Here is a 19,268-nt window from a genome sequence, read left to right as displayed (position 1 = left end):
GCGCATGCGCGGCGCGCTGCCTGATGGGAGAGCGATTCAAACGCTGCGCGGCGCGCCTTGTCTGTCATTGTCCCGGCCCAGCCCGGCCCGCAGGCGCCCGGATCCGTGGCCGCGCGATATGGACGCGTCCGAGCCGGGGAAGGCGGTAGCGGCGGAGGCCGGCACCCACCTCGCCAGCACCACCACCCTTTCGCGGGGCCCGGCCGCGGGCCGCAGCCGCCTGCTCTTCGGGCACACCCCTCGGCGCAGAGCCGCCCCGCCCAGCCCGGCGCCGCAGGTGGGGCCCAGCCCGGCTCCGGCCGCCTCGGGACTCCGGGGGGGGGGGGTTGCCTCGCCTCGCCTCGCCTCGCCTCGCCTCAGGCGCCAGCAGCGTTGCCGGGTGCACGATAATTATCGTATCTGTACCATCATTTCCACCCTTGTAGGATGGACGGTCAATAGTAGTAAAAGGGTTCAAAGTGTTCGGTCATTTTGGAGGCAGCGCATTGATGCAGCAGATGCAAAACCGAAGTCGCTCTCAGAGAGGCTTACCAGACTTTCAGGTTTGCTATCACTCGTTACAATAGACTGCTCACCTCCAAATAACGCAGTGCTTCAGCTTTGACCGAGTTCTTGTTTGCTCACTGGCGAGTTATAGTGAGCAGTATAAAGTAAATAAGGCTTATCCGCATACCTATTTTCATGCGTGTTTGCATTGTTTTTGTGTACAGTAGTTTTTCAGCAAATACGATCATTTTGAGCTTCCAATACGATAATTTCATATTTAAGACCTGGCAACACTGAGCGCTGATGTTGGTCCCGCCTCGGGCACGGGCGCAGCTGTGGGGTTTGGGCTCTAGCAATGGCCGCGGTTCAACAGGGCCTGATGCTGCCCTTGGGTGCAGCTATGGCTGTGGCTGAGCTGTGAGGCGGTGGTGGTACTTGTTGAACCGGGCAGTAGCCCAGTCTTGCACCCCAGATGGACCTTGTCGCTAGTCCAGGGCAGTAGACAATCCGTCTCAGAGCAGCCCTGTCACTAGCCCTAGTGCTCCCAAGAGCACCAGCGTCTCAAGCAGCGAGCAAAAAATACAGAAAAAGAACAGAGCAGTTGTTTTGTGGCGAGGACCTTGGAAAGCCCCCAGCTGGTTAGCAACGCCTCTATCACTGTGGATGCCTATTTGCAGTCTCTGGGTTTATCTTGTGAATCACGTTTGCACCCATGACTGCACTAGTATTGAGTGATACCATGCAGCCCCTGTGAAAAGATCTCAGAATTGCTCCTGTAGTATTTACAGTTATAATTGATGTGTATCTTGACCAGCCAGAAAGTGGCACGGCTCTCAAGTACACATTGGAAAGGGTTGCTGACCTCTGCTTGGCTGCAAATCTTCAGTGTTCTCCCCCTCCTCCCCCTCATCTCAGGACATGCCTGGCCCCTCTTCAATGAGGGTAAGCACAGGTGGGGGAGAACAGCATGGAGAGTGCTGCATGGGGGATGGGCAGCTTTGCACAGTTTTGTATCATCTGGCACACCCCCAGATGTTTTCTAGTTGGATTGAATCTCTTTGCAGGCTGGATCTGGCCCAGGGTTGCAGATTGCTGAGCCCTGCACTACTTTCTTTCCCTTATTTACTAGGTTGTGGTATGTATTCGTCTGCACAACATTAACTCCTTTCTTATTTCTGAACAGTGTGCATGGTATCTCCTTCAACCTCAGTTTGTCTTCCATCTCCAATCTTTTCTCTAAATCCTTTCTGCAGTACTTCTAATTTCTCTTCAGTATCTCAACCTCTTGCACTTGCCATTTATCCACCCCATAACACCTCCATAAACATGTGCATACATACTGAAGACTTCTCTGTGTTAACTGTACTAGCTAGGGTAGCCAAAGGCTGAGATGAGACACTATCCAGAGTTGGCATCCAGGTGACAAGTCACTTCTTTCTCCCTTGCTTAAGCTACTGGGAAAGGGCAAGGTGCTTATCTTTGCTGTTTCTGAACTAAGTTGCTGTTTCTGAGGTTCCTAATTTTTGTCTTGGCCTTTTGGTTAGTACTTCTGGCATGTGACTAAAGTTAAAGCTCTCTCCTCAAGCCCATTTGGCTGCCCAGAGGAAGCTGTTCCCCTTTGCAACTGCTGCAAGTTAGTGGGAAGCCCCCAATACACTATTCTTCCTCATGTCTACTTTTTACAGCACTGTGAGCATTGACAACCACTCCATGGTTTTCATAGTTTCCTTTGAATGCCACATCAGTGAGAGACTTTGTTTGTGTCTCTTGTTAATAGATTACAAAGGGAGATGCTGACCTAATTTCTTAGTTTTGGTGCTATTAAGGAGCCGGCCAATGTTGGCTTAACTGCATGCAAAGGTTTTGACAATAGAAGCTGCACCCTACTTTCCTGCAGACTGAGAAAACTGAATGCTGTTTTGTTTCCAGGAAAATGCCGATCCTCAGAAGATGGCCTTCCTTCTGCGCAAGCAGTGGGCCTTGTACAGCGTGACACCTCTCTACAAATTTTCCTATGCAAATATGAAGGAGTATTCTAGACATCTGAGTGCCTTTGTTGCTGCTGAAAAGCAGAAAGGACTTGCTATGGTAGTGGGGATTGATCTTAGTATCAAAGTGATTTTCTCAACTCTTCTAGGCCTAAAAGGTACTGATCGGGACCAGGCTGCAATTCTTGTTCAGGTAAGGACCAAGCTATCGCTATTGTTGGCGATGATGCATCTTCTTTTGAATTGTCTTAAAATATACACATCTGTTACCATACACATTTTTATGTAACCTTGGATTCAAATACTTTTTAATCCTTGGGGATTTTCATAGACAATGGACATTTATTCAACCATAAACATGATTGACTACACAGTCCAGTGGGTGGCAAATTGGCTGGAGGGTCACACCCAGAGAGTTGTGGTGGATGGGTCGGCTTCGACCTGGAACGGTGTGGGCAGTGGGGTCCCGCAGGGCTCGGTCTTTGGACAGATACTCTTTGATATCTTCATCAGTGACTTGGACGAGGGAGTCAAATGTACCCTGTCCAAGTTTGCAGATGACACAAAGCTATGGGGAGAAGTGGACACGCCGGAGGGCAGGGAACAGCTGCAAGCAGACCTGGACAGGTTGGACAAGTGGGCAGAAAACAACAGAATGCAGTTCAACAAGGAGAAATGCAAAGTGCTGCACCTAGGGAGGAAAAATGTCCAGCACACCTACAGCCTAGGGAATGACCTGCTGGGTGGCACGGAAGTGGAAAGGGATCTTGGAGTCCTAGTGGACTCCAAGATGAACATGAGTCAGCAGTGTGACGAAGCCATCAGAAAAGCCAATGGCACTTTATTGTGCATCAGCAGATGCATGACGAATAGGTCCAAGGAGGTGATACTTCCCCTCTATCGGGCGCTGGTCAGACCGCAGTTGGAGTACTGCGTGCAATTCTGGGCACCGCAATTCAAGAGGGATGCAGATAACCTGGAGAGGGCCCAGAGAAGGGCCACTCGTATGGTTAAGGGCCTGCAGACCAAGCCCTACGAGGAGAGACTAGAGAAACTGGACCGTTTCAGCCTCTGCAAGAGAAGGTTGAGAGGCGACCTTGTGGCTGCCTATAAGTTCATCATGGGGGCACAGAAGGGAATTGGTGAGTATTTATTCACCAAGGCGCCCCCGGGAGTTACAAGAAATAATGGCCACAAGCTAGCAGAGAGCAGATTTAGATTGGACATTAGGAAGAACTTCTTCACAGTTCAAGTGGCCAAGGTCTGGAACGGGCTCCCAAGGGAGGTGGTGCTCTCCCCTACCCTGGGGGTCTTCAAGAGGAGGTTAGATAACCATCTAGCTGGGGTCATCTAGACCCAGCACTCTTTCCTGCCTATGCAGGGGGTTGGACTTGATGATCTATTGAGGTCCCTTCCAACCCTAACATCTATGAATCTATGGGCAGAGACCTTTATTAGGTGCTGTGCAGATCCAGGACTCCATACTTTGGGTTCTGTTATTGCATCTGCCATCAGTTGGCATCTGCCATCAGTAGTTTTGCACAGATCACTTACCTTTTTCTTGGGAAAATGGACCTACTGCCACACTTAAAGCCTGTGTGTTTCTAAAGTGCTTTGTTCTTCTATGAAAGATGCTACTGAAATACACATTTCCATATAGAAATCACTATAGGAAAACTAATTCTCAATACAAATTCTATGTTCAAGCACCATTAATGTAGACTTGAAGGTTGCTTCTGTTCCCATAGAAGTAAATGACAATATTTCCACAGATATTTGCTTCTTCCAGTTAACTCTTTAGATCTATAATAGCAAGAACTCTTTCCATGCTTTCCAGGTAACACACCTTGTTTCATTATGTGTACTTACAGCATAGAACTGGTCTTGGAGCAAACTCTTTAAAATGGACACTTGAACCCATAAAGGGTTCCTTTCTTTTGTGAAAGTTGGGTCAGTAGCGTGTACAGGCAGTAGTCCTTTTGAACTTGTGTGTTTGTTTGGTTTTTTTGTTAGTGTGGTGTTTCTTGTCCTTTAACATATCTTAAAACCTGTTCCACTGTTGCCAAAGTCTTCTCAAATACTAGTTTAGAGTTTGATGCACGTGTTTAAAATAATAGGCAGACATGACAAAAGTCTCTGCACCTGTGTAATGTACTAGAATCTGTTGCAGTTAATCTGTAGATTCAGATGTTAGGTTCGGAAAGGGGCCTTAGCAGATAGAGTCCGACAGCTAGTTGTATAAACCCATGTTAATTACACCAGTGTTAATGTGTCATGACCTGGTCTTTAATTTGTCCTGTCTAGATTGCATCAAAAACCCAGACGACATCTGGAAAGGAGGAAGAAAAGGTGGTGTGGTCAGGCTGGTTCTGCTGTGTGTTTGGGGATGAACTTTTGGAGAATGTTCCAGAGGATTTTATCTGTTTACCCCTGTTTCTTGCAAATGGGGCAGAGACTTATACAGCCATTATTGGAACCTGGTTTCAGAAGACTTTTGACTGTTGTTTCAGTCGTTTAGCCATCAGCCCACTTAATCTTGCTTGGATGGCTGCAATGTGGACTGGATACAAAGTGGACAGTCATGCAGTTGCAACAGAACTTATTTTCTCTGTGCCCTGTATTCCTCAGCGTTTGGACATCTCCTATGCCATACATCCAGAGGATGCACAAGCCCTTTGGGACACAGTCCAGAACACCCAGGGGGAGGTCACTCAAGAAGAAGTGGACTTATTTATGGACTGTCTTTACTCTCACTTCCACAGACACTTTAAGATCCACTTGTCAGCTACAAGACTAGTGAAAGTCTCTACATCCATAGCCTCAGTGCACAGTGATGGCAACCTAAAGGTATTGTATTGAATTCTGGTTAAGGGGTATCGGATGGCACACCATCCTGACTGGCATAGGTCAATTAAAATAGTCTCACCTGGCCAGACAGATGGATGTTCTCAAATTTGGGAGGTTAGTTGGTTTTCTCATGCACAACTTTTTAGGAGGAAAATGTTTGGTTTTAAAGACATCAGCACTTACCAGATTTAAGTGTTCCATGGTGTTGCATAGGAGAGGTACCAGTTCTGCTTTAATTCAAGATCCAGTGTAAAGTTTTCAAAGTACTTTATTAGTGGACTGAAGTAGCCTATCAGCCCTAGTCAAGGACCAGGACTCTGTGCCCAGGTGCTTCACAGACACAGAACGTAGACAGACCTTGTCTGTGTCTCAGCTTTTAGCCAAAATTTGAATTTAAGACCCAAACTTATACAAACCTTATGCAAAACCTGAGGCCAGTTAATGTTTCAGCTGCCTTTTCTGAAAATGCTAGATAACTTCTTTACATAAATTAATTTGAATATCAATCTCACTGCCCTAAATTTAATGGAAACCATGAGAACAGGTAATCTGGGTTCTGTCTAAGTTATGATAAAAAGGTACCGAAAACTAATGCATTTACCTGAATCCAGGACTACCTTGAATTAAAAAATGACCCTCCAATAATTAGGTCTAAACACAGAAAAGTTATAAACGTGTTAGTTTTCTAGGCATTGAATCTGGTTATTGGAGCAGTGGGGGGAGGCGGTGGGGGAGTTGTGGCCTGATCCTGCTGCCTACGCATTCCAACACTTGCCCTGACCCTGCAGTGCCTGCCTCTTTACTGCTTGTCCATCCCTCCTGCCACTGCTTACTCTGTGACACTAGCTTTGGTAGAGCTCTGGCCCAGCTTAAGCCCAGGGCACAGGGCACGTAGTTGCTCTGGCCTCAGCCTGACCATGTAGCAACTGTTGCTATGGTGGCAACTCCAGCTGGGTGCCAGAGCTAATGCTACTACCACTGCTGCTGCCCAGCTAGGCTGAGGCTGAAGCAACCCTGTGCTCTGTGCCCTGGACTTATACAGAAACAAAGGGTAAGTAGCAGGGCAGAGCTTGGAGGAGAGGGGAAAATCCTACTTAAATGATTTCAAATAGCTCTTGTAATGAGTTGAAGTTCTGAAGGAAAGTACCCTTCATGAAGATGTCTCTTGAACACTGCAAACTTTAATTTTATTGATGCGACAGTTCTGAGCCACTGAAAGTCACCTTTTGTTTGCTTGGCCTATTTTTTAATAATTGCCTACAAGAGTTCTTTTTCAGTGGGTAGGAAAATGCCCAGGGGACTCAAAATGTAAGCTTTTTGGGGCAGGCACTAGCACAACCTGTTTATGAAAGGTAGGTACTACCACACTAAGTATCAAACCTGAGTCAGGGGTGTAGGTTGTAGCTGTGTTGGTCTAAGGACATAGGTAGACAAGGTTCTTTGGGTAAATCTGATATTTTTATTAGACCAACTCAAATAGTTGGAAAAATTCTTCTTGGGAAGCTTTTGGGTTTAAATACGCTTCACCAGGCTGAGGAAGCATTGCAATTGGTGTGTGCGCGCTCTTCCTGGATGGAATGAATAGTAAAGAAGCCAGAGGGTAGGCTGGTCTGCATGCAAGGCAGGCAGTCAGTGAAGATGTAAACTGAGGAATCAGTGGGTGAGAGAGAGGCTGGGGTAAGGGAGGAAAGGGAATGAATGTAGCTGGTAATTAGTGAAGAAGTACCTGGGGACTTGGATGTCAGGCAGGTTGTGTGTCATAAATCCAATGTCTATAGTTACTCCATGATTTTTTGTATCCAGGAGGTTGATGAAGTGAAGTTCATAGGCTTGTCTGTGAAAAGTGTTTTGTAAATTCCCTTTGAGTAAACCTGAGTCAGGCATGCATAGTATAAGAAAGGGATTGTAACAGACATTGATAGCGCGGTGAGTTGCCAGAACAGCATCTGGGAACAAGTGCCTAGTTGACAGAGGAAAGGTGGGGCAGAGAGAATCATAAATTGCCGAGATGGCATTGGGTGTTCTGAAAGATCCACCAAGGGAAGATCTGGAAAATTGGGCCTCCTTGGTAGCCAACAGCAGTCTTTAAGAATCTGCTTGTTGTCAATGTGGATCTACTTTCCATTTAGTCTAATTCTAGTTAAATGTGTAGAACAAGTTCTGGCAACTACATCAGCAATCCCAAATGTTGAAGCATTCCTTATGATAGCATGGTGACTTGTTTGTTTGTTTGTTTTCCCACCCAGATTCTACAAAGCAAATACCTAATTGGAGTGTTGATGCTTCTAACAGAACTGGCAATCTTACAAATACAATGAAACTTTGTAATATAGATACTTTTTAGCCATCTGCACAGATTCTTCCCTGAGACACACCTACTGATGAAAACTGACTCTTCTTGTAGATTTTTTTTTACTTCCTCACGTAATCGATTCATTGTCCAAAGTGAGAATTTTAACATGCTCATGCGTTTTGAACTCTATAACTCCTGGACTGACACCTTTTTCTGGTAACATTCAAAGTTCACAGGAAAACACTTTGCTGTAATAAGATCATTGTAATAAAGTAGTATTTTAAAGTCAGTATTTTGTAATGACCTCACTAAGTATCTTCTTGTATCATTCAGAATCTCTAGATCTGTGTCAAACATGTAGGATGATGCTTTCATACTCTTTTAGAGACATGGACAGACATGCATCCCCTGGTGTCACTTACATGAATGTACAAAACTATAGTAAGATGCATGGCTCTTGCTGTACCTTGTTGCTGGGGGAAGGGATTGCAAGCTGCTACCTGAGAATGGATATGAACAGATCCCCCTATTTCCAGGGTTAACTTGTTACCAGAACAACCATGATACCTACCCTGGTTTTGAGGCTTACAGCATGAGATACCTTTTTCTTTTTTAAGCTATAAACATGTTGGTAGTCTATACTAGTTTAAATCACAATAAAAGCTGTTACTTTTTGTGATATTGGTAAAGGTGGCAACTGGATTTAGGCTTCTAATCTCTTCTCACTTTGATTCATTTTTATCTTTAATTCCTAGGCTGCTACTTTTTTGGTTAGATTAACCTTAGTTACTATTTGTGGAGGGCTGTATAAGTCAATAAAATGTGAATTTCCTCCATACTAGCTATACATAGAAAGAAGAGTTTGGAGAAGAACACTTAGATATTAAGACTTGTACTTTTCGTGTTGCCTGGTGCTTATTATCAGAAAAGCTGCAAAACCTACATCCATCCCTTCACTTAAGAATAGGTATATTGCAGCACATAGGAAAATATGCCAACTTTCATTGCGGCTTTACTTTGCTGTTGAACTTAAGAAAAAATTTAAGCAAAGGCTTGTTTTCTGAATTTGTCAGTCACCATGGACAGGGGCTCATAGGGCTTTGGAGACCCCAATCCTGCACATCCTGGGAATTCCCACAAAGGATCAGGCTCCTCAAATAGTGGGAGGGACTGCCAGGCTTTCCCTACTTAGAGACACACCCAAGATTATCTGGGCTGTGTCTGTATGCAGGAAATCTGAGATACACCTCAGGTTCCCTGGGGTACATCTCTATAACAAAAAAAACCTGGGGTTCCTTGATTAGAGGTGAGCCCTGGGAAATCTCAGAGGTGTATCTTTAAGTGGGAAGAGCCAGGGTTTCCCACTTACAGAGATGTGCCTCTCCTGTAGTATTACCTGTGTAAGCAGGGAAGTCATCCATTATTCCACAGGACTGGGCCCCTGCCCAATGCAGGACAACAGGCAATGCATTTTGCCCAGTGAAGCAGATCAGCTTCATTTGGCTATTGCTGTTTATACCCTAACCCCTCCCTCCTATTTTGTGACAAGAGCACTGGAAGATCAGTACAGTATACTTATGTATATGATAGATTTAATACTTCCAGACCCATTCTGCTTTCAAAAATGGTATTTTGGCCACAAACACTAGACTAGTATACAACTTGGTGTCTGTGTTAAAGGCTAATCATAGGATACTAGACTAGAGTAAATACTTGGGTCTCTTCTCTTTCAAAAGCCTGTCTGCAAATCAGGATCAAGTCCTTCACAGATAACAGTACTACAAATCAACTGAATTGCACTACAGCTGACTTTGGTCTGTTATATTACAAGAACTCACTCTTGCTGCAGAAAAATAGTCTTGTTTTGAATGACTCACTTCTAGTTGAACCAGTGTATGGGTATTTGATGGAAAAGCAGCAGTTATGTCAGTTTTAATCAGCTTTCTTAGTCTACTGTCTTCACTGAACCAGTGTTAAGTGCTTTACAAAGATATCAGCCATCCCATGCACTTAACTGTAAAATACTAGACTCCAGGTGGAAGAGGTATAGCTCTTCCTGATTCCAGTTCAGATCAGGTTATGACCTCCAGCTTCATTGTAGAAAATGTAACACAAAACTCAGTATTCTGATTTTACCAGAGAGAAATAGGATCTGTTCCTGTGTCTCAAATTCAGTGGGAGTGGAATCAAACCATAACAATGAAACAAAAGTTCCTGCTGCTTTAGGCAAGAACAAGCACTGAACCGCATGAAAGAATTTTATTAAGGTAACACTATTTATACAAGTTAATCATGCTAGAAAAAAGCATAAATGATGCATGTAAACAATTGTTTACAGAATACGTGTTTTTCCTTGTAAAGGTGCAAATGGTCTTCATATGTAAACACAAGAATGCCAACCTTTAGAGGAAAAGGAGCTTTGTTTTTGTCTTTTTCTTTTTTTAAAAAAGTCTTATTTAATAAGTCATTTAACTGGAGTGTTATTTTTTTCTATATTCAAGCACATTAAAATGCTGAGTTGCATGAATCAAACCGTGAAATAAGAACTGAGATGTTTGCGCTGCCTTTGGAATCGCAAAGACTTAATGTCCCTCTTACCCTTTTAGATCTAATTAGTAGGTAATCCTTTAAAGTTCTGCACTATACCCCATTACTCACACCATGACTGGACACCACCTCCTTAAAAAATTTAGTACATAGGCCTCATATCTTTTCCAGCTCTAACACCACCATAAGGGAAGTGCATTAAAAACCTTTGCTGAGGAGAAGTACTATTTGATCTCATCTTAGTGTTCCACAGTAAGAAGTATAAAGAACTGGAAGAGAGACAGGTATACAGATAGCATTTTGAGCACAACAGTTTGCAGCAAGAACTGCTGCAAGTCTGCAACTGTAGCTAATGTCAGGGGATTCCAACTGTACCTTTCTGGACTATCCAGAATGTAATAGTCCCCATTTACCAGCTTTAGACCAAAGCCTGATTCTAACAGTGTGGTAAAAAGTTCTGGAAGCTAGCAGTAATTATTGTTCATAAATTCATAGTGTTAAATTCAAATACAGGGGAGATGCCAGATACTTAATCTTTATACCACTAAGAAAATAAAAAGGTGCCTTTTGAATTTAGCTTTCCCCCCCGTTTTTGTTGCCCTTATGGGCTTCAATACTTCAGCAAAGAGATGGGAATTCCAGTCCTGTTTCTCAGATCCACAGACTTAAAAAAAAAAAAGACACTCAAGGGCACCAATCTTCCCAGTTTTTGTGCTTTAGTGGGTGTGACTTAGAATTGCAGTATCTAGAAGTATCAGAGGATGCAGCTTTGCCCCAACCATCAGCTTCAAATCACATACATAAAAAAGAAGGGGAATTTTTTTTGTTGCAAGCGAGACAAAATGCATGAATAATTACAAACTGAAAAAATAAATACTCTGCACACAGAAAAGCTTCTGTGCAAAGGTGGCACCTTGCAGATCAAGTACTTTTTTGAAGCTCTCCATAAATAAGGCAAAAGCAAGATTTTCGGTCTCACTTTCTTTCTCCACCCACTACACAGAGGCCATTTCCACTGTTCAACAAAGCAGGGTCTCTTCCTTTTTGCCAGACTTCCAGCACAGGTTGTAGTTCCAGATCACTGCTTATGCTAGAATAACTTTGAAAGTTTGTATTATTCAAAAATGTAGAGACTATTTAGAAAAAAATATGAACATAAGCAACACTTGTGTTTGAGTCAGGTGGTTCCCTGGAGTCTGACAATGTGATCTCCCACTGGGTGCACTCTCACAAGAAGTCATTTTATAATTCTACAGAAGAGAGGCACCAGCAAGGAATTCAGTTGAATCTATATTTTCCTAGAGCTCTAGAGAGCCGCAGCGTCAGCCAGTTTCTTCAGTTCATTTAGGAATGAGGACCAAAGTATTTCCCTCCTATTAGATGCTTACCATATATGGGATTCGCAATGTGTCATTTTGATAACGCCTACGCCACCTCCCAGCCGACGGTAGTTCATTCCACCATACAGCCTGCAAAGGAAAGACTCTGCTGGTAATACAGCTTTGCTTAATACACTTTCTGGTAAAAAGTATAACAGCCTCTATGGGCAGCCTTATAAGTCATCATAACTGCTGTTCTCTTTTTAATACAATTCTGGAAAAGAAGCCAACTGATGAATAAGGCAGGGGTCCCCTTATACTTTTCTCTAAAGTAAATCTTAACTGCTCATACATTTGCTCCCTTCACAATAAACAGATTCTTGATTTCAGGTTTTTAACTGCAGAAAATTGCACTCAAATCTCACCTGTCCTCTCTGTGTAGTTTTGAGAGGAAGGCTGTGACTGGGTTGCATTTTGTCCCTGGCTGTTCTGGGTAACCTTGGCACAGGGGTGGAATTTTTACTTGGCACACAGCTAATTTCAAACACGTTTGCTTTCTCTTACACTCTGTGGGTCAGACCAAGATATAATACAACTCAAATGCCTTTGGTTCCTATAAGCTACAATACTGAAATGATGCCCACAGTTCACATGGAAATCAGATCCTTGCGAGCTCTTGTTTCCTATTTCATCTGCATGTTGTTCCTTTTTGTACTGCTCCCATATAGTCTGCTGGTAGAAATAAGAGAGGAGTTCTTTAATTGACTCCCAAAAATGCCACGCATTAATCCCAGACTAAGTATTTAGGATTTTGCAGTACTGCTTTCTAGATAAGCTTCATGGAGCAAGGAGTCCAGTACCTACTGAGAAGGAAGATTGGACTTGTCCCTCTAATTTAATGACTTCATTATTGGTAACACACAAGTCAGAACTGACAACAACTCTGCCCATATTCCAAAAAAATCACTGGCTTGATTTTTGGCTCCCATGGGTACTAAGGTAACATCCAGTGTGAGTGGCTGTAACCAGCTAAAAGATGAAGCACAGTACTTATAATTGCTGTACAAGGCTGGCTTTCCTTCCTGTATGGAAGGCTTTGTCACACAAGATTAATTAACCAGGGGAAGCTACTCCCTTGCACAAGGAAACTCAAGATGAAAGGGTTAATATACTGGTGCTGCTAAGCTTGCATGAACAAGGACACATTTCTTCCATTTCTCTTCACCCCAGAGGTTACTAAAGCAGGTGGTATTTTAGAGAATATAAAATGGGAGTTCAAACCAAACCTCTAGGCTGATTAGATTTTGGAATAAATCTACAAGAAGTTGCTGCAGTGCAATTATGGCCAGAAGAGTATCATAAAATAAGCATTAAGCACAGAGGCTATTTTTCCTATCAGTGATTTCATATCAAGTGTGCTCAGTTTAAGTCAAAATGAAATTTGTTTGAACACCTAGTCCTGCAGAATTAAACAGCAGAGCATCTTGGATTCAAACTGCTCTGTTTCACACAATACCCCCAACCCCTTTGGGCAAGATTCAGGAATCAGATCATAGCACTCTGAAGCCTAGAGAGCCACAAATGAACAGATGAATTCTGTTCTGTATCTTAAAGCTACCACAACTGAGGACAAATTTATTTTTGTTGAGAAATTAAGCAGACATGGCTCAAAATATCCACACGGATCAGATATCTTTCAATGTGGCCCATTTTTGCAAAGTTAAAGCAGAGCACTTGGAATTAGATCTTGTACTAAACTTGCCACCTGTTCATCGTGTAACTTTCAAGGTTACTCACCCCTCCCCCTCTCCCTTCTCCTTCCCCCTCTAGCCAGCCTCTGTTTCTTTAGCTGTATAATGGGAGAGTTACACTTCTCTACTGCTAAGGAGAGTTTAATTCATTAAACGTTTGCAAAGATCTTTGGGATCCTCAGATGGAAGGTACAGTGGTAGGATTCTTTCCCCGATAGTCAAAACTGAGATGACATCAGGGACTTCAAGAGCAGCCACTGCTATTTTAAAAGAGAACAGCTGTAGGCCCCCTCCACAAGGAGCTATTTTTGGCATAGCTATTATTCCTTTGATGAGAGGTGTTGAGGGATGATAGGCAAGAAATACTGTGGAACAAAATGGCACTAAAACCCATTCAAATATGGATTATTTTGATGGAAGCCCAGCACTTACATGGAGGACCTACCTGTTCTTTTGCAAATGGCTCTACAGAAAGACATCGCCACTACAGCAATACGGTCTTGCTAGGGTGCACTGTGAGCAGTAAGCATTCCAGTTCTACAGGAACTGTTCAGTCCTGAACAATAACCCAAAAGCATGTGGTGCACAAGGATGGAAGAGAAACACAGTTTCTCCATCTCCTGGTCCTTGCAAGAGAAAACGATCCTCTCATGTGAGGAAGGGGAGTGGGCTTGTTCTGGTACATACTGGATACAACTAGTTTCTCCACATGCTGGTTCCCCCATCAAACAAGAGTCAGCCAAACAAGTTACAAGGGTTAGTATTGGCTACCTCCAACCAGGCTGTCACACCACAGCATCTCTCTCCTCTGCTGGGAAGACTCTGGTCACAGGCCTACTTCAAGCAGATGTGCTTAAGTTTGCAGTTTGAATACTTCACAAACTTAAAGGTTACCTCCATGTGTTAGCATCAGGATCAAACACTTCAATGGTCTTCAAGTATGTTGTGCCATCAAAACCTCCTACTGCCATTAGTTGTCCATTCACTACTGCAAGGCCAACCTAAAGAACAACCACCAGAGACGTTACTCATTCAGTTTGAATGTTTCACTGTGGGACTTGAAGGCGCATGTCACAAGTGAAACGCTTTATTCAAGGGACATTCAGTCACTCAGCAGAGTTAATGTTAAGAGGTCAATGCACAGTATATGCTTACTTGGGGTCAACAGCAGTAGAGAACAAATAATTATATCTTAGTATTTCTTTTGAAATACAGATTCATGAGAGCTAATAAAAAGTTGTGCTAAACTGCAACATATTACAGATTCCCACAGAACCACGTGGTTGAGGCCTGGGGGACAGAAAGAAAGGTAAAAGGAAGAGGAAAAAATGAACACAGCTTTCCACTGTGTCAAAGACAACAAAAATACAGCTCCTGCTTTGTGGACTGATGGGATGTTGCGCTCTCATTCTGAGTACGCTGGTTTGACAAGTGACTTAATTGTTCCCACTCTCAAGATTGATGTGGCTCAGCAGATAGCACAAATACTACACTTGAAATTCACGCTGGAGACTAGGGGGCAAGCAAGTGCAAAATAAGCAAATCCCTCATCAGTCTCCTGCCAACCAAACTGAGCTGTATTGACTAATCCTAGAGAGAATAGAAGGCTTCTCCTGCCCCAGGCTGAAGAAAGAGTGACCCTCGACTTGTTCCAACTTTAAACAGTTTTGTTAGACATGCCAATTCATCAAAACCAGAATTTTTATCAAAGGTTTTGGAAGTCCAGGGTGGAATTTCTGGTAAAAAGCAAAGGTGGGAAAAAACAGGGGTATTCCTTCCTGAGCAGCCAATAGTTTAAGGGCAAGACATTTACTTGGAATGTGGGAAAGCCAGATTCAAGTCCCTGATCCAAGTGATTCAAATCAAGGAGGGCAATGCCCCGGACCACCAAGCTCTCTGCTTTCCAGAGAACATTTTTTGTAACCTGGAAAATTTCTGCATGATAGGAACACCATTTCTTGACTGAAGAGGAAAGAGAAAGCAAGTGTAACAGGGAAAGAGCAAGAAAAACATCTGAAAAGGTTTTCATTTGGGCCTTGGAGAAGTGAGGGAGAACTCATACCGTCTTAGACATACCTCTACTTTTCAAATTTTGTGCTAAGCATGCAAAAGGAGCTCATGATTATAAGAACTAAGCTGGCAATTTAGGGGCAAACAACTGTGTAGACAGCATCAAATGCTGTGCTATATGCTTGAAAGGAGACAAAGAAATAGATAATCAACCCCTGCCTCAGAGTTTTCAACCTAAATATCAAAATGATGTTCAGTGCTTTACCACACATGCTTTAACACAGAATTCATCTGCCTTTTATTATATAGTACTTATATTTCACAGCTACCAAAATATACTAATGTCCTGGTCATATGTTGGCAGCAAGCAAGAGAATTAAAAATTGTAAGAACACACTGATACTCCCTGGACTTGCAAGTTACCATGGAGACAGATAGCATCTTGTGTGAGAGTTTGAAGAACCCTAGTACCACACACCATCCCACATTCTTAAGTAGCAGCTTATACCTTACCAAAAAACTGGCTGCCCAGTTTGTCCAAGTTCTTTCTCTTCTATGAGGAAGTTCCCAATAAGCAGTTATAATTCACTGCTAGATGAGACTTACTCTGTAGTAGCTGGTTACTACAGCGCAGTAGCTCATTACTAGTGCACTACTGCACAGTAAGCATCACCAGGCAACTATGCAAGTACTAAATGACTGCGCAGTAAACAACTGCACAGTGGGCATCTTGTGTAGATGTGCCCAGGGTCTTCAAAATGCATGACAAAATTGAACCCGTGTATACAAGGATGCATTGTTTCCTCTAATGACTTCCATTTTGGGGGGTAGAGAAGTTTACAGCTGCTTACTGCAATTGAAAATTCCAGAATTCTCTTGCTTCAGATTTAAGTAATCATAACTTGGCAGTAGTGGTCAACACTTAGGGGGAAAAAAGGCAATCTAGGAACAGTTGGATTTTCACTCTCTGCTGTGTTGAAACGTTGTTATTCACTCACCACTTGTGGCACAAGAGGCTTATGACCTTGTTCTCTCTTCTGGATAACATGCTTTGCCTTTTAAAAATAATTCCCTCTCAGAAGGTGGGGAACTGGGTAGGATTAGGTGCCAGAAAGCAAAAGCAACAAGAGAAGAACAGAACCCTTATAATCCCCACTGTGCTCCAAGTAAGTAGCTAAGTGCAGCATAGGCAAGTGTATCAACCAGCACTCACTCCACTCCGACGTGAAGTCATAGCCACCACAGGAGACCACTGATTGGTTCTGGGATTGTATCTCTCAGCACTACTGAGCTCCGTGGTGTCGTCTCGACCTCCCACAGCATAGATCATGTCCTGGTACACTGCACAGCCCAGATGCTTCCTCCTGGTTCCCATAGGCGATATTGTGTGCCAGCGATTCTCCTGGGGATTGTAACGCTCCACTGTGGAGAAAAGTAATTTTATAAATCTTTGGACACTGGTCTCATTTCCTTCTATTACTACCTTTGGACTTATATTCATACTATTGGTGAGACTAAAGACATAGATAGCTCTTCACTCCCAACATTAGAAGCACATGCTGTGTCAGCTTGTCACCATCCACTCTACCGTCTTCCTTCTACAGAAGACTTGCTATTCTTTCTCCTGTCCCCCAATCCCAATTTAGCAGAGGCAGGGAATACAACTGCTCAGTCATTTAATACACCTTACCCAAAGAATGACCTTCAACTACAACTGGCCATGTTGTGACAGATGGATCTCTAGTACCCCATTTCTAAAGCCAGTAAAGTCCTACTGCAGAAGCAATGCAGTGACTCTTTCCAGGCAAGTGCTAGAAAATGCACAAAGTAAAAGCCTTAGGATAAACTGTCCACTGCCACTTAGTAAGATGTAAGGAAATATACAACCAGCCACAAATACATTCTTACATATAGCAAAACCATATTCAGAGGAAGACACTCGGTGAACAGATCAGAAATATTCACCAGCTGTCTGGGAAAGGCTTAGGGATAAATAAACAGGATCACTGCAGAAAGCAGCTACAGTGAAGTGCAGACATACCTGTGTTGAGAGGGGATGTCCCATCAGAACCTCCCACTGCATAAAGAAAGCCCCCTAACACAGCTACTGCCACTCCCAGGCGCCTGGTACTCATGGAAGCTACGCGAGTCCATTTATTTTCTTTTGGATCATACCTGCCATAGAAACCACACACAAAGATCAGTTCAAATTTCAGCTACCCATGCATAGCCCTTTTCTTGAATGAGTGCCCTCAGGTGAGTAAAGGATTCTGTGGGACTAGAGTACGATAGTTCAACATGAAGGCAGGGTATTCCTAACATGTCTCTTTGTTCCGATATTGAGAGTGGTTTGGTCCATTCATGCCACAGCAGCATGTCAGGTGAACCAAAGAACACCCATGTTATGTAAGAAACCTACTTAGCATTTGTCTTTTCAACCTTGCCTGTATCACCAGCACCCTGATAGGAGACCCACTCCTTCCCCACCAACACCCCTCATTTTTAATACCTTTCCACAATGTTGAGACAAGAGACACCATCCTGGCCACCCACAGCATACAGATAGCCCCCAAGAACTGCCACACCAACGCTGGTCCTGCAAGTGCTGGTGGGGGCTACATCACTGCTCCACTGATTTGTCTTCGGGTCATATCTAGAAAAATGCATCAAGCAGGGTAGACCTGAATTGGTGAACCATGGAAAAATCTCAGCCCCTCCTGGGGTATGGGATTAGTGGGGTAACAACCTGCTCCTATTGAAGCAGGAGTGGAACTATTTATAAACATGTCAAATAAAAGCTCTTAATTGCCATTCACTGTGCTGGGCCCATCTTAAAGTAATTCTTAAAAAGTTACAATTCCACTAAAAGTGAGTTCTACTCCATCTTATTTGAATCGCCTATAATTTGAAAAACCCAATATGACCAACACGGCTCCTCTTATGAGAATTTGAAAAGTTCATTAATTCTCTATTCAGCCACCGCAGGACAAAATGTCTAGATGCTTTCCCATGCCTTACTAGTAAACACATGCTAATAACCTCACACTCATGAGCAACACTAACACAACAAGCTGGTAGATAGGTATGCATAAAGAATGTTACAGAAGACAGTCGTGTTCTCTATCAGTTACAGCCAGACCCACCTTTTATATTTCATTTTCTTAAACCCATATGTATGAAGGGCTATGACTCCTGCTAGTTCAGAACAGAAGCCAAACTTCAGGATTATCATGACACCCAAAAGGGTGAGCAACAATTGTCACATTTCCTGCCCTTGTATTGCTTAATAAATATAGTAGACATACAATTTCATGTTCAACATTTCCGCAACAGTCAGATAGTACCATGGATACATTTTTCAGATGTTATGCCAGGTTTTAAAAGTCTTTTACTGGCTTAGCAGGGGCCTACCTTTCTACACTGTTAAGGTAAGAAGAACCATCATGGCCTCCCACAGCATACAGAAGGTCATCCAGAACGCTGACTCCAACTCCACAACGTCTTTTGCTCATGGAAGCCACCATCCGCCACTCATTGGTTTGAGGATCATAGCGCTCCACGCTGGAAATTGCATCCCCGCTGCACCAACCCCCCACTGTGGGAATCAATGCAACATATACAGCGTCAAGATAATGCGAACAGGGGTTTAGGTTGTAGCCGTGTTGGTCTAAGGATATAGGCAGACAAGGTTCCTTGGGTGAATTTGGTATCTTTTATTAGATCAACCTAAATGGTTGGAGAATAGTTATTAAGCAAGCTTTCGGGTTCAAAAACCCTTCGTCAGGCTAAGGAAGCTGCAGCAGTTGGTGCGTGCTCTTCCTGGATGGAATGAAAAGTAAAGAAGCCAGGGGCTGGGCTGGGCTGGGGAGTCAGTTGCCAGGCAGATTGTAATGTATCAAAAATCCAATGTCTATGTTTAGTCCATGATCTCTAGTATCCAGCAGGTTGATGAAATGGGAGCTTATAGGCTCGTCTCTGGGAAGTGTTGTGTAAATTTCCCTTGAGGATCAGGACTGAGAGATTGGAG

The 19,268-nt window shown here is 43.4% G+C and overlaps 2 protein-coding genes across 5 annotated transcripts in view; one reads left to right on the top strand and one right to left on the bottom strand.

Moving 5' to 3' along the window:
• The first annotated feature begins 14 nt into the window (after positions 1-14).
• On the top strand, positions 15-7,903 carry CENPL (centromere protein L). Of its 2 annotated transcripts, none has more exons than XM_019500271.2 (4): positions 15-277; positions 2,416-2,667; positions 4,779-5,321; positions 7,568-7,903. In XM_019500271.2, the coding sequence occupies exons 1-4, from the start codon at positions 119-121 to the stop codon at positions 7,637-7,639; spliced, it is 1,026 nt and encodes a 341-aa protein (XP_019355816.1). In that variant the 5' UTR covers positions 15-118; the 3' UTR covers positions 7,640-7,903. The 2 variants fall into 2 exon arrangements, with proteins under 2 accessions (XP_019355816.1, XP_019355817.1); XM_019500272.2 differs by lacking the exon at positions 15-277 and adding an exon at positions 312-542.
• Positions 7,904-9,854: 1,951 nt separating this feature from the next.
• The window catches only part of KLHL20 (kelch like family member 20), a 34,594-nt gene continuing 25,180 nt past the window's right edge, over positions 9,855-19,268 (bottom strand). For all 3 annotated transcript variants that reach the window (XM_006272933.4, XM_059728323.1, XM_059728324.1), the window contains 6 exons: positions 18,653-18,836; positions 17,751-17,894; positions 17,283-17,416; positions 16,455-16,663; positions 14,126-14,232; positions 9,855-11,630 (listed from right to left, as the gene is read on the bottom strand). In XM_006272933.4, the coding sequence (XP_006272995.1) occupies positions 11,546-11,630; positions 14,126-14,232; positions 16,455-16,663; positions 17,283-17,416; positions 17,751-17,894; positions 18,653-18,836 (863 nt within the window). In that variant the 3' untranslated portion in view covers positions 9,855-11,545. The remainder of the gene's footprint in view (positions 11,631-14,125; positions 14,233-16,454; positions 16,664-17,282; positions 17,417-17,750; positions 17,895-18,652; positions 18,837-19,268) is intronic.

The sequence above is a fragment of the Alligator mississippiensis genome, chromosome 5 (genome assembly GCF_030867095.1).
Source record: "Alligator mississippiensis isolate rAllMis1 chromosome 5, rAllMis1, whole genome shotgun sequence".
Classification (NCBI taxonomy): domain Eukaryota; kingdom Metazoa; phylum Chordata; order Crocodylia; family Alligatoridae; genus Alligator; species Alligator mississippiensis.
This window is presented reverse-complemented; position numbering and strand designations above follow the sequence as displayed.